Source organism: Tetrao urogallus (genome assembly GCF_951394365.1).
Source record: "Tetrao urogallus genome assembly, chromosome: 6".
Lineage (NCBI taxonomy): Eukaryota > Metazoa > Chordata > Aves > Galliformes > Phasianidae > Tetrao > Tetrao urogallus.
Window position 1 is genome coordinate 28,564,179 of NC_136819.1, and position 13,530 is coordinate 28,577,708.

The 13,530-nt window shown below is 44.7% G+C and overlaps 1 protein-coding gene across 1 annotated transcript in view; it reads right to left on the bottom strand.

Annotated features, from left to right (window-relative positions):
- Positions 1-6,359: 6,359 nt before the first annotated feature.
- The window catches only part of RAD51B (RAD51 paralog B), a gene marked incomplete at both ends in the record, with an annotated part of 343,098 nt that continues 335,927 nt past the window's right edge, over positions 6,360-13,530 (bottom strand). Inside the window, one exon of the mRNA XM_079537451.1 lies at positions 6,360-6,496. Coding sequence (XP_079393577.1) covers positions 6,360-6,496 — 137 coding nt within the window. The remainder of the gene's footprint in view (positions 6,497-13,530) is intronic.

Below are 13,530 nucleotides of genomic sequence, written 5' to 3' on the forward strand. Positions count from 1 at the left end.
CACACAGGCCCCGGTGATGTGGCCACGTTCAAGTGTGGGTATCCAAAGAGACAGAGGCATGCCGGGTTTCTGTTCTCCTTCAGAGACGGATGCTTAGGTCAAAAATCCATAACGTTTTCTGCTTGTTTATTCAAGTTGTCAAACTATTTGACTGGATGGATATCAAAGAGTATCTTGAAGACATCGTTTTGTGGAAAGAAAGACCACTTGGTGGTCGCTAGGCTCCCCCACTTCACCATTTCCCAGAAATGGAAAAGCCTCCCCATGGTGTCCTGCCCTTCTTCTGGCACAGGTGACCCACACATGTTTCCTATGAAAATGTCACCATTTGGCTGCTCAGACTGATCTCTGTTCTCACTGGAAGTTTGAGCCTCTCCTGAGGGGTTACATGCACTTCTCCTTCAAACAAGTAGACAGCACTGGCTGGTTAAACCCCAGCATTTATGCGTGCACTCTGATAATAGTTTTCAGTGAGGAAAGTCATTCTGGTGCTTTCCAGGTACACTCTTGTCTGTGAGCAGCAGAACTTCTCAAGTCTGCCACTTGTTTCCAGTTGGAAATGTCCAACTTAAGGAAACTATGTTAACAGCCACATGTACTGAAGAATTAATTAGACACCTTTCAGTAGTAAAATTTGAATGTAAATACTGAGACCAGAACGTTATGATTTGGGAGATGTACAGTTAAAAATTAAACAATGCCATAAAATAAAAAGCAATAATCGGACAGTCAGCCAGTCCTACAGAACAGGCTTATGCTTTTGAATGCATGAGAAAAGCAGAGAATTTTAAAAAATACTGCAGATTTTATTTATTTATGGTTTGTTTTTGGAAGCTATGTTGGTAACGATGGAACTTAGTGCAGAACAACCTAAGCAGACTATAATGTAAAACTTTGATATCTTTTCATTTCACACCACCAAACACACGCACAGGGCGCAGTTCATGACTAGCCTGCCCACTCCCTCCAAAAGGAGAACTGAACCTGAAGACAAACACTCTGTTGATTGTCCAGTGGGGTGGCCACGTGAGCCCCAGATGAACACTGGGCCTGTGAGCCAGCCATGATGTCTGCCTTTGCAAACCTGAGCTGCAGCCTGCAGATCGCTGCTGGCACACGAGTGAAACGCTACCTGGAGGCATCAGGTGGAGAAGAACACTCAGAGAGATACCTGCACTCCTTCACTTTATGGCAATAATAAGGAAATGGCTGTTGTTGCTTGTGTATCCAAAACAGCTTTTGAATATTTTTGCTTTCTGTCCATATTTAATTAAAAAATCACTTCCATTTGAGTTTTTGCAAAAGCATACATCTTCTCTATGCATCCCAGGCAGGAGGGATGAGAAAGATCTGTTGTTGTCCTTCCAGGTTGTGAGTATAGGCAACAAGCACCTGCAGTGCCATCTAGACATTGACACTGGAAACTCTAGGGAAAGGACTTGGGAGAGCTCAGGGACTCTGGAAATGTTGCAGCTCAACAGCCACCCTCTTAGCACCCTGCACTGTGCAAAGCCTCCCTGAGACCTGATTAGGGAAATACTGCAGGGGATTCATGGGAAAGGGCTGATGTCAGGAAGGAGCATTAAAACTTTACAAGGAACATCTCGTGACTGAGCGGGCCGTGCTCTCCATCGGCAAGCAGCAGCTTGTGGAGATCTTCAGGTTATTAGATGGGATTGCGGGAGTATGCCAGCAATGTGTGTGGGGCTGGGGGATGAAAGGGAAGCCCGACTCAATGAATGAATGAAGAAATATGCATGCAATTTGTGAATGACTATTCTCCCTTTGCTGAACCTGCGCACGAGTTTGTACTGTGCTTGGTGAAAGCCTGAGAGCAGTGTTTCATGGCTGAGGAGGTCCCACCACCCCCTGGCTCTGCATATCAGCTGCCTGGGATGCTGCGGTGGCCCAGGTGAGGAGCCACAGTAACACAAGCAGCCACTATGTCCCAAGCACGGCATCTGTTGCTGCTGGTGGCCAAACCACAGGCCATGGTGATCCGTGGTGTTTGAGGGGAAAGCTCTGAGGAGGGTATCCTAGAGTTATGAGCACTTGTCAGCCAGCAGGCAGAGCTCACAGAGGCTGTACCCGTCACCTCCGCTGTGCCTGGGGCTCTCCAGCCTGGCAAGAAGCTGCCCAAGATGGTGGCTGTGGACACGTACACTGGCAGTGCATGTAGGGAGCTATCCGTTCCCAGAGCATGGGAGTTTGGATAGCTGGAGTGGGGCATTCGCCGCTCAGAGACGATGTCTCTGCAGCTCCCAGCTTGGCACGCTGCAGCTATCTTTATTATCCTTCAGGGCTATAGCTGCAAACAAAAAATGCTTTCATTTCAGTTTGGCGGCCGCTCAGGTTGTGTGTGCTCTGGCTGCTTCCTTAATTATAGCAGCTGTTGACAACTTCTGATAGAGACCCTCTCTTTGACCAGTCCCCACTCCCCCACTGATCTTTGCATTCGGGACATACAACAAAGTGGGATGATGGTCTGTGAAAATGAGCTCACTGTAATGCGACTCTTGCACCACAGCTACGCTGTGTTCCTCTCTTCTGTCCTCTCCATCTGTACTGGTGCTGTTTATTTCCTCTTTCTGGCTGTAAGACGTATTATTTATGAGCGCTAGGTTTCCTGTTGCCTGCAGCTGCCTGTACTTTCCCCTCTCCAGCTTGCAGGGCTGTTCCATTGAACCCGCATCTCCGTTGTCCTGCTCACTGAGGTGCTCCCATCCAGCTCGAGCAGTGGTTGCCTAACACCTAACAGAGAGGGGACTGTGTGTAAACCCACGGCAAGCCCAAGGTCAATGCAGGGAGGTGACACACAGGCGGTGCTTCCCAGAGCAGGGGCAGCACCCCTGTTGGCTCACAGTGAAAAGGAAGGCAGCACTTGGGGCTGCTGCCTGTCTGCGCGGCTGCCACTCCCAGGGGTTTTGGTTTTCTGGAAGGTTTTTCACATTGTGGACCACAATGTGGTAAAAATGCTGTGTGGACTTTCCACACGTGAGGTTCTTGCGTGACTTCCTTGACCTTTTGTGGACATTCAGCATCCTCGTAGTAAACACGAAGATTGCATATATGGAAAGTGAGGTCACAAAAGGAAACAAAATGTTTTGCTGCTTTGAATGTGATTTTTCAGCTGGAAGGACAGAGGAGGCATGAACTCTTAAAAAGTGCAGTTTATTACCGGCAAGGCACATTCGGAAAGTTCAGTGGTACTCACTGGGGAGGAGTGCTGGATGTCAATTCTGATCTGTGGCAGGGAATAGCGTTGAAGCAGTATTCCCTCTCTCACAATTAATATATGAGGGGCTGCCCTATTTTCATCCCTTTTTCTATCTGTTGGCTGGGAGCTCAGGGCCTAAAGCTGAGCAAGGCAGGTGCATGCTCACAAGAGCCCACAGGCAGGATGCAGAGTGCCAGGCTTTGCTGAGATGGTGCTGCAGCCCATTGGGGTGCGGTCCTGCCAGCTGTCACCCTGGCACACTGCAGCTGCAGCACTCTCTGATACTTTTCCCTTTGTGTCAGAGCTCAGAAAGCTGTCTGGAACATTAAATGGGGAGCAGTCCTCTGACATCCTCTAGGTAAGATGGAAATGGGAGATCCTGAGCGTGAGAGTTATGAAAGCTCCCACTGTGCTACCTGCAAGCCAGTGCTTTAACCCCAGCATCCTGGCCAAATTCCAGCTCTGCTAATTACATCCTGCCTATGTGAAAATTCCCCTGCATTTTTACACAGCCCTTCTTCCCTATTTGTTCTCGGCATCTGGGCAGTGTTGCCAGGCGCAGTAAAGCGCTTGCCATGTCTCAGTCTGGGCCTGGCTGCCTTTCAGCAGGAATGAAGTGAGTGTTGTGCAAGGCATCTGCGAGTACTCTGGGTCCTTGGCAGGAGAGCTGCTGCAGTGCTGGGCTGGCCAGGGCACGAACAGGGCAAAGGCACTGTGAGGGGCTGCAGGGTTGGGCCATGGGGAAGGCAGCAGGGACCGCCCAGCTCTCAACTGATTTTGCTCCCTTTTTCCTTCTCTTTCACTTGATGAGTCATGTGGACGTTGCTTTTGGCTCATCCGTGTTGGAATTGCTCTTCTCAGCTGTCCATTAATCGCCCTGGTAAAAACCTGACTCATGCCACCGGAGAGGAACTGGATGGGATTATCCCTCTCTTCAGAAGAGGGCCTGGAGAATGGCTGCAGCAATAGCTGTGGAATTCTGATAATAAGAACTGTGACTCACAATGAGGAGAATAATGAACTCATAGGTATTTATACAGGAGAGTGGCTCACTGGCTCATTTGTCCAACGTTCTTGTCAGTCAAGATCTCCCTCTGACTGTAAACTGTAAAAACTTTACCACAGCCCTGCCTAAACCCATTATGGGAGCACAAGCTAGAGGCTGCTCACTAACTCCTCTGCCACAGCAGAGGCGGGATGAGCTCAGAGCAGAGCAGTGCCTTGTTTTCCCTTTTCCCTGCTTACATCCCACTCTGATCTTTTCAACATCTTAATCTCACAGGAGTGACTCTGTGGGAGGTCTCTGTGTCCCAGGGGGAAAAAAGCAAGGATATGTCCAGGTACGATGCCAGCATGTACTCGCTATATCCCAGAAGGGCAAGTACAGCAAGCCTTGAAAAGGCAGGGAACTATGCTGGCTGTGGTGTAAGATAGAAGGCTGGGACCCAAAGATCTGAGTCCTCCTGCCACTCTGCCTGAGTGATTTCAGGCAAGGCACTTACAACTTTTTTAGATTCATTATCCGTGTCTTTAAATTGTATTTAGTCCTTACTTCACAGGACTGAGAAGAAGGGGATTAAGCTTTAATTCATTAATATCTGTAACACTTTTTAGAACTCGGGTGGAAATTTCCCAGGTTTTGCAGAGAGCATTAAAAAGCTTATCTCCCTCTCTAACTGCAAATGTTCCTGTAATATGAGAGAAACAAGTGATACAGCACTTGTATTTCAGTGTTTATAATAATAACAAAAAAAAACACCCTTACCCTGCAACTTCCCCCCTCTATCCTTCCATGTTTAAATAAAGAAAAAAGGAGAGAATCAGCAGCAAGAAATTTTAGTCTAAACAGAGTCCAGTTGCTCCTTGGAGACTTGAATGCATCTCAGTGGAATTTTCCCTGCCTTCGGTCTTTTGTACTTCTGAAAGGTCCTGGAACCAGGCATGTGACTGTAAGAGCAAAAACCACTTCTGTGTCTGAGTGCTCTACCAAATATTTACAAGATATCCAGATAAAATGGCGACAAGCAAGTTCAGCAGTGTTTGACTGACTGGACAGCAGTGCAACACTGGCAAGAAGGAAATCTAAACTTTGATTAAAACAAAATTAAAATGAAATTAAAAGAAAATTCTTTAAAGCATAAAATCTGTAAAGCTGGAGAACTGCTCCTCTCCAGAGTGAAACCTATTAGCTTTTAAAAGTAACGTTGAAATGGAGTAGCTCGCTTATGATGAAAACCTGGAAACTTTCTTGTTCAAGGAGAGCACAAAGCTGCCCAAGCAGGCATGTGAGCAGAGAGTTACAGAGCAGCCCTCTCCCCACCAGCCTGCTTGGTGCCTGCAAGCAAAGGGTCATTGGCTTCCTCACCCCGACAACTCTTCAGCCTCCCACAGTGCAGCTGTAAGGGCACACAGTGGTATTTAACAGGGGCCTTGTGTTTGCTGGGAACACCCTTGGTCACTCCAAACCTGCCCAGCAAACAGCAGATGGCAACCTGTTCACCTCAGCGCTGATCCCCTTGCTGGGTTACCTGAACCTCCCGCTCTTCTGTGCAGGGTGCTCTGCTTTCCATGAGGATGCTCAGTGAGGCCTTCCCCATGACTGCAGGGCACTGAACCATGTCTTGGGCTGATGGTGACTGTGCATCAGCCATCAACACTAACTCAGCACATACACAGCTTTCCCTTAGGGATCTGAGGATTGCATATCAGGAACAACTTGATGTAAGTCACAGCTGAGCTACTGCCTTCAGCAGCCCTTAGCGAGTCATACATTCTCTCAGTCTCAGTACAGTGTGAGTAAATAATGCAGCTGAAACCCAGTGCTATATGTTTTTGACTGCCTCCTCCTCCTGACTGCTGAGGTGTCAGGGTGAATTAGGAAGGCTTGTGAGGCCTGTGCTTCTTCACTGACATGTGTGTTGTTCATAGAGTTTTATTACTATGTAATTTAATTAAACCTGAGCAATATTCAAAAATTTCATAATTCCAAGGTTTAATGTGGCCCACATGTAGAGAGAACAGCACTTGTTTTTTATTTTAGTCTCCAAAGAGGCAAAAGAAGAATGTCTAATATCTGCTTCACTGGATTTTTAAAAACCAGGGCTGTTTGTTCATTTCTCAGTGAAGATTGCATGTGACCTTTCTATAGACTGGGTGTATCTCCAGGAGTCTCATCGGTGATGTTGAGTAAAGCATTTCTCAAGGCAGTGTTTTTCACTTGTATGGTTTGCAGGGCAGGATTGATTCCATCCCAGGGTAAATTTGAAAGATTCTTTCCATCTGAAACACACAACAAAGACAGACACCTCAATGACAACATGTAAGAATGAAATGACAAAGTCACCATTTCCTCCAGCCACTTGGAAACCAGTTTAATTCACAAAACAAATCAAGGTAAATCTCACGGACTGGTTGAAGATGGATGTACTTATATGTAGAGGTCCTCTTTCTGCTGCCTGCCTGGCTGTCCTTTTAGTTACCAATATCCAGACTGAATCTGTGCAGCAAAGTTTCTGATGCTACTCTTGTGCTTTGGAGCCAAACCTTCGCATGGTCCAGCTCCCATTGTGACTCTTTGGTAGAGCTCTCCCAGGGCCAGTGTATTTCTGTTGAGGACCTTTGTGTCACTCTAGCTTCCCAGTAAAACTTTTTTGGTAGCTGCTGCCTGTGAATAGAGAATTGAATTTGCAAAAGGACTGACATCTCTACCACAGTTTGCTTTTTACAGTTCAAACATGTTTCTTAGAGTTAAACAGAGCACAGCTTATACCAGTGTATTTTCCAACTATTAGCAAACTGTACTGGATTCAGAGCAAATATTATGGCTGCACCCTATCTACCTTTGTAATACTTAGGCTGAGAGCAAAGCCTTCTTCCTAACCAGTATGAGCTGTTCCACTCTTAGTCTTAGTCCCATGTCAATGGCTGTAAATGCTGTAGTGGGATGTAGTTTAATGTTTAAACAAAGAATATTATATTACTGTGATTAAAGTGTTGAAAATAGACTGTTGTTAGTGAGAGGAGACAAAAAAAGAAAAGAAAAGAAAAGAAAAAAAAGCATCTTTTGATGCCTCCCTGATCGACCTACAAATTGACAGGAGAGAACACAAGCCAGAGACACATGAAGCTATTAAAACCAAAATATCGAAGGTAAAAATGAATAAGCAGTCACAAACGTGCCATGTCCTCCTGTTTGCTGCTATCAAGTGCACTGCAAGGTATCATGCTCCTACTCAAATATGTACATCTCTTCTGATTTCTACAGCTGATCCATTGTGACAAGTTCTGTTGTAGCCCGGGGAGTGGGCAGCTCCCAAGGGCTACAGAACAGCCAACTCCCATCTGGGCTGGTCCCTATTGTGCTCCATTAAAGCTTTGAATAAAGTCAATGAAGCTGACAGGAGGAGGGTGAAAGGCAAGGTATTCCTCTGCAACAGGTCATGACATGATTCATATTAACAGAGGGGATATCATAGAAGAATCAGAAGACTTACACGGGTTGTACAGGTAAGCTGTATCTCAGTTTTCCTTCTCTTCTCTATCCCTCCTTGTTAACTATATGAAAACTGGCTACCCTAGAAAAGAGTTGCTCCTTCAGCAAACTGCTATAACTATACTGACAGTGATGATAGTCATAATGCACTTTGGCCTATACATCTTTGATGAATTCCTCAATGCAAATGTGACTGTTTAAAACAACTTTGCTATCTACTGTAAGACATCCATAGCATTACTAAAAATTATTTCCCTAGCCAGCTTTATTTATTTTAATGGAGAGCTTGTTTGAAAACTCAGAAAATGTACAGAAGATCTGTTCTGTGAATTCATTGGTAGAGAAGAATGACCAGTGCAGTTGTCTGCACTCTGTCTAGCTTTGGAAGAGGATTAGCAGCAAATGCATCTGAAGAACTATTTCAGCAGAAAACTAAGAAAGTGAGTAGAAGAATAGTCTTTCCAAAGTTTGGAAACTTTATGTTCTTATCTATCAAAAATAAATTAAAAAAAACCAGAAACAACAAACCACCAATAGAAAAACCCTTGGCTCTAAAACTCAACAAAACAAGAAACCAGTTAATGGGAAAAATAACATTTTTTTTACTTGGCAAAGTCCCTCAGCAAAAGAACAGAAAACCATCTTTCTTCAAAAAGAATCCAGGCATTCTGCAGACATGATGTGCTAGGCTTACAAATATTGCCATTCTTAGAGCATTAAAGATAATGTAAAAGATTTTTGTAAATGTCAGATTAACCAAGTAGATTTCTGGGCCAGAGATAACCCAGTAAATATGCATTTTTTTTCACCATCCTGTCCCCTTATTGCTCATTTGTTTCTGCTGCACCACAACATTTAAAAGAAATCACAGGAATTTTGAAGGCATGTTTAATGCCACTGCTTCTTGAACAGCATTGCTCAGGAGTGCTAGGCCTAATGAATCTCAGGTTTTGTAAAGTAGCTGGCCATCATTTTCATTGATAGAATGCTGCAGTTTTTTTCCAGGTTTCAGTAAAGTTCATTTTCCACCAAGCAGGGTTTGCGTTGGAAGCTTAGTTGCAAGTTTAGCTAAAGAAAGACACCGTCCACCCACCTGTCTGTCCATCCATAATCACAAATTATAAACATTAATATAGTTTTTTAGCACACATTTTCTAGAATAGCCACTATTTCTTAATAGGTTTTGAACAGTTCCTGTTTATTTCACGTGGAATCGCATTACCCAGTTGTGTCCTTACCTGAAGTAGGCTGACGCTACATAAAACTGCTTAGATTTCTACAAAGGCTCTCATTCAGCCTTTTTTATTTTCTGTGAGTGATTCAACTGGTGGAACTGGCCTAAATGATTATAGGCAAGCGCATGTAGGCAAGCACATGTAACTCTTTCATGGGGCTAGAAGCCATTGCAAAGTTATTTGTAGTGTACGTATGCAAATCAACTTCAGTTTGAGATAGTAGGGGAGAAGTTGGAGGGGGATTTCCCTGCTTTATGTAATCTGTTGTTGCTCGTTAGCTTCCTCTGTTCACATGGCCAGGAGGCACAGGCATGACACCACTGGTAATTTCTCAAACTCAATCTGAAAGCAAAGACAATGTGCTCCGTGACCTTCAGCAGCCTCGCAGCTTTCGGTAAATCCTCCAGCTCTGGCTCAATGATATCCGGAATAAAGGTGGCCCGGAGGAGAAGTGGGGGAACGACTCCTCTGGTAAGGGCTTCACTCACTTACTGGCATGCTTCAAAAGTGGGTGACAGTATATGACTCTGCCTACTGCTTCTCTAACTTCCATTTCTTGAGCCATACAACGTGCTGCACTGGGCACAGGATCCGTGTCACCAGTTCAGTATGGGATCAGCTTGGCACAGTTCTGAAACCAGGTTGCCAGCCACACTGAAGTAGCTTGTCACCGTCATCCCCAAGAGGGGGCTGGGAAAAGACAAGTCTCGTGTGCTCAGGCACATCTAGCTGAGACACTTGTGGCACGGACAAGCTGGGTAGGCAGAGACCCTAGGGCATGTCCTCAGGGAGGTGTAATGCCGTGGCTGCAAGCAGCCCATGGGGCGCTGTGCTGCTGAGGGCAGCTGAAGCCCAGATGAGCAGTGCTGTGCCAGCCTGGGTATCAGTCTCTACACGGTACTCTGTGCTGAACTGATTGCGGTGTTATTGTCCCATGTGAGAAGATTTATAATTCAGTACCTATCCAGATTCTGAGAAATGGGCTTACCAAAAACCACTGCTAAGGGAAATACAACAGGTGAAGTAAGCATGGTGGCACTGAGGAGGAAGGAAATCTCTCTGCAGCGCACTGATAACAGCATGCTTGTTATACACTGCGTTCAGTTTGGACAATCTGCAAACAGGAAAACATAGGCTAGCTGAAGGAAACTCAGCTTGGAGGCCCTAGGGACTGAATCAGTCTGTTAAAGTGCTTTGTTGGTTTTAAGTATCAGTACTTAATTAGGATGCTTAACAAACACATCAGAAAGATAGTAACTGTTAAATATTCAGTAGGATGAGTTTTCAGTTCCAGTTCTGAATAAAGTTCTCAGAAAGCTTGTTTTAGGTACTCCAACAACACCAGAGGAATTGGATTGGACCAAAAAATATATATATATATATATCAAAAAAAGTAGGGCACTATGATTGTAGAGACCTGGCTAAAAACCCAGGTCTTGCCACCAGCTCGCTGAATGATGTTTCCTGCTCTGTGCTTAGTTCTCCCATCTATAAAAAGAGAGCAGTCATACTGGCAGTCCTGGTAAGCCTCTGAGATGAATGAAGAGAAAAGCCATAATTTATTTATAACTTACTCTTATTTCTGAGGAAGGAAGAGCAAAGACAAGAAACCATCAAGCTTTCAGGTTTTTCTTGATTATCATAAAAAAGAAAAAAAGCACCATGGAACATGAATTTCACACAACAGAAGAGTTTAGCGAGTCACCTTTATGGAGAAAGAAACTAAACTGAACTAAACTAAAAAAAATTACAAGCAGGCAGACAGTCAGGAAAACACTCCAGATGGTGGAGTGAGTTAGGCTGCAAAACTGGCTCCCACAGGAAGCGGTGAAACCCCCATTGTTTGAGATATTTGAAACGGAATTCTTCAAAGTCCTGGTATATATAATACAAGGAACTGCTCTGCGCTGCCTCAGACAGGTAATGGCTCTGGGACAATCCGTAAAGAGCGACACACCATTTCTGCAGCCTTTAGGAGAATTCTTGCTGCTGTGACTACGAAGAGCTGTAGGCTCTCTTTTTTATCAGTATATTGTTTGAGCAATAAGCATAGGGGTGTAACTACACAGTGGTTTTGCAGGAGATGGATTCAGTAACCCTTAACAGATCTTCCTCATTCCTACTTTGAGATCTGAAGTTTGTATATCCAAGAGGGGAAAAATTGACACCTATTCTCTGTCTAATGATTATGGTGTGCATCCTACTATTTAGGACTATTTATTTCCCATATTAAAATCTAATGAAAAGCTGGGTGGCTTGATTTTTACAAGCGGTGGTTTGCAGAAGAAAGACTGTGATTTTAATAGGAACCAAATGAGAGCTCATTACGTAAGCGGCGTTATGAGACGCAGAACTGATGTTGCAATGCTAAATGCTCTAGGTCAAACTCACCAAAATGGGAACTGGCAGCAGCTTGCTGGAATGCTGGGGTTTCTCCACACTCGAATACTACTGCAAACATTTCCCGCTGCTGCTAATGCTGGTTCAGCTCCTCTGGAGGTAGCTGTGGAGGGAGCCCGACTGCTTCTGTTGTTACTGGCACTTAAAATCTCTAGACCTTCTCTGAAACACACATTCAGAGCTTTGGTCCAGTTTTATTGATACAACTTGGTTTACTGGTTGGAGCAGGTAGAGGAAGGGAAATTTTTAAAAGGAACTTAGAAATTGGAGGTTTAATGCCTTCATTTCCTCTTGGTCTCATACCTGCTGGTATATAAAGAAAGAGGCAAATTGATTCAGATGGCAGAAGCACACTGGTGACCCTGCCTTATTTTGTTCACTTTGGCTCTGTACAGACTTTCCTCACAGGCTCTCTGCCTTCAAAACTTAGACCTTCAGGGTGACCCAAACATGTCAGGCCTTGAGTCCGCCTTCCTGTGGTGTGGGGAGGGACAGGGAGCTGAAAGACCTGCCCAGGGGCAGGACAAGTGATGCTTCCAAACACTGGGCTCTGCAAGGCCTCGGGCGCCGCAGCACACTGCACGTGAAGGCTGGCACTGTCTCTGTGCTGCTGCTGTCCTGGCCAGAATGTGGCAATTTCCTTAGGAATGAATCACTAACAGAAAACAAACAAGAGCTATTTGAGAAGTTTCTCCTTCCCTCTAAATGTCCTGTCCAGTATCATATTCCTGACAGTTTATTCTACAAGAATTTAGTCATCTAAGGTTTCAGTGACTCATCTGATGAACCTTCTACCCATTTCCTGGAAAGAGTCCTATGCAGTCCCAGTCTCATTCTGCTTACATTTTCATATATTCCAACTTTCCACCAATTTAAGGGGTGGGAGAGAGGCAAAAATATTTTGAATGCACACAATGTGCAGAGTAACCGGAAAACAGAGTGTTGAAAGAAACATCTGGAAAACAAAGATGGGCACCGAATCACAGAGTCTCTTTTGGAAGTAGCTGCCTCTTGGACTGACAGCTGGATAGAAGAAAAGGAGCTGCTGTTATAAGAGCTGTGTGGTACAATACGGCCATGAATTTGCCAGGGTTGTGCCCTATAAAATGAAGATGAAAACACATCATTGCATGGGTGTGACTCACTCTGGGCAATTGCTACTGATGACAAGTACCCTGACACAAACCGTTGAATGAATTGGGCTGGATGGGAACCAAAGCAGACATTTTACATATTTGGGCCAATCTGAAAGACACTTCTGTGCAGAAAACAACTGCTTCCTTTCATGATGTAGTGGAAATGCTAAATCATGGCTTGAAATGGTGAGTGAGCACCTGGTGGGAAGACAGAGCCAATCCAACGGAGCTCAGGTGCATTGCATGCACCTGAGTGATCAGAAGGGGTGGAGTCAAGACCTCATTTAAGGGTTGGCAGTAGAGGCAAGGGTATCTTGCTGGTGATCCCTGCCTCCTGGAGATCTTTCAAAGGTAAGCAGTTTTTCTTCCTTTGTTTTTGTGTCTACGGCTGCTGTATTTGTCTTCTCATTTGCTGTAGCTTAGGTTTGTGTCACTCTGCTATTATTGCTGTACTTTCCATCGTATTATAGCATTACATCTGCTTAAAAACAAAATTCATAAAGCTGCTCACAGACTACTTGAATGATGCTTCAGCAAACTTTGATTTAAGTGGGGTTGTGCTATGCCTACAGCAGATAGATCTCTGCATATCAGTGATGTCCAGGTCATACCTCCTAGCAAACACAAGTGTGCTATCATTACATAGCATCATAGAACCAGAGCATCAATCATAGATTGGCTTGGGTGGGAGCATTAAAGATAATCTAGTTCTAACTCCCTGTCATGGGCACAGTTGCCACCCTATCATGTAGTTGGAGCAGGATGGTCCTAGTGTTGTTCTTAAGAAATTCAGAAATATGAGCATGAGCCCATCAACTTCACTTCAAAAGTGTGGAACAGCATGGAGACAATACCAATGTATGTTCATGGACCTCTGCCTTCTTCTGGAAAGCTATTAGCCTGAGCACCACTGGCTTACATTGATTTGCAACAGGGCTAGCAGAGGAACTTGTGTATCTGTTTGATTCTGGCTGGGACAACATATCAAGCATTCTTTGAGGATGCTTTCAGCACTCACTTATACCAGTATAACTGGCATATATACTTGTG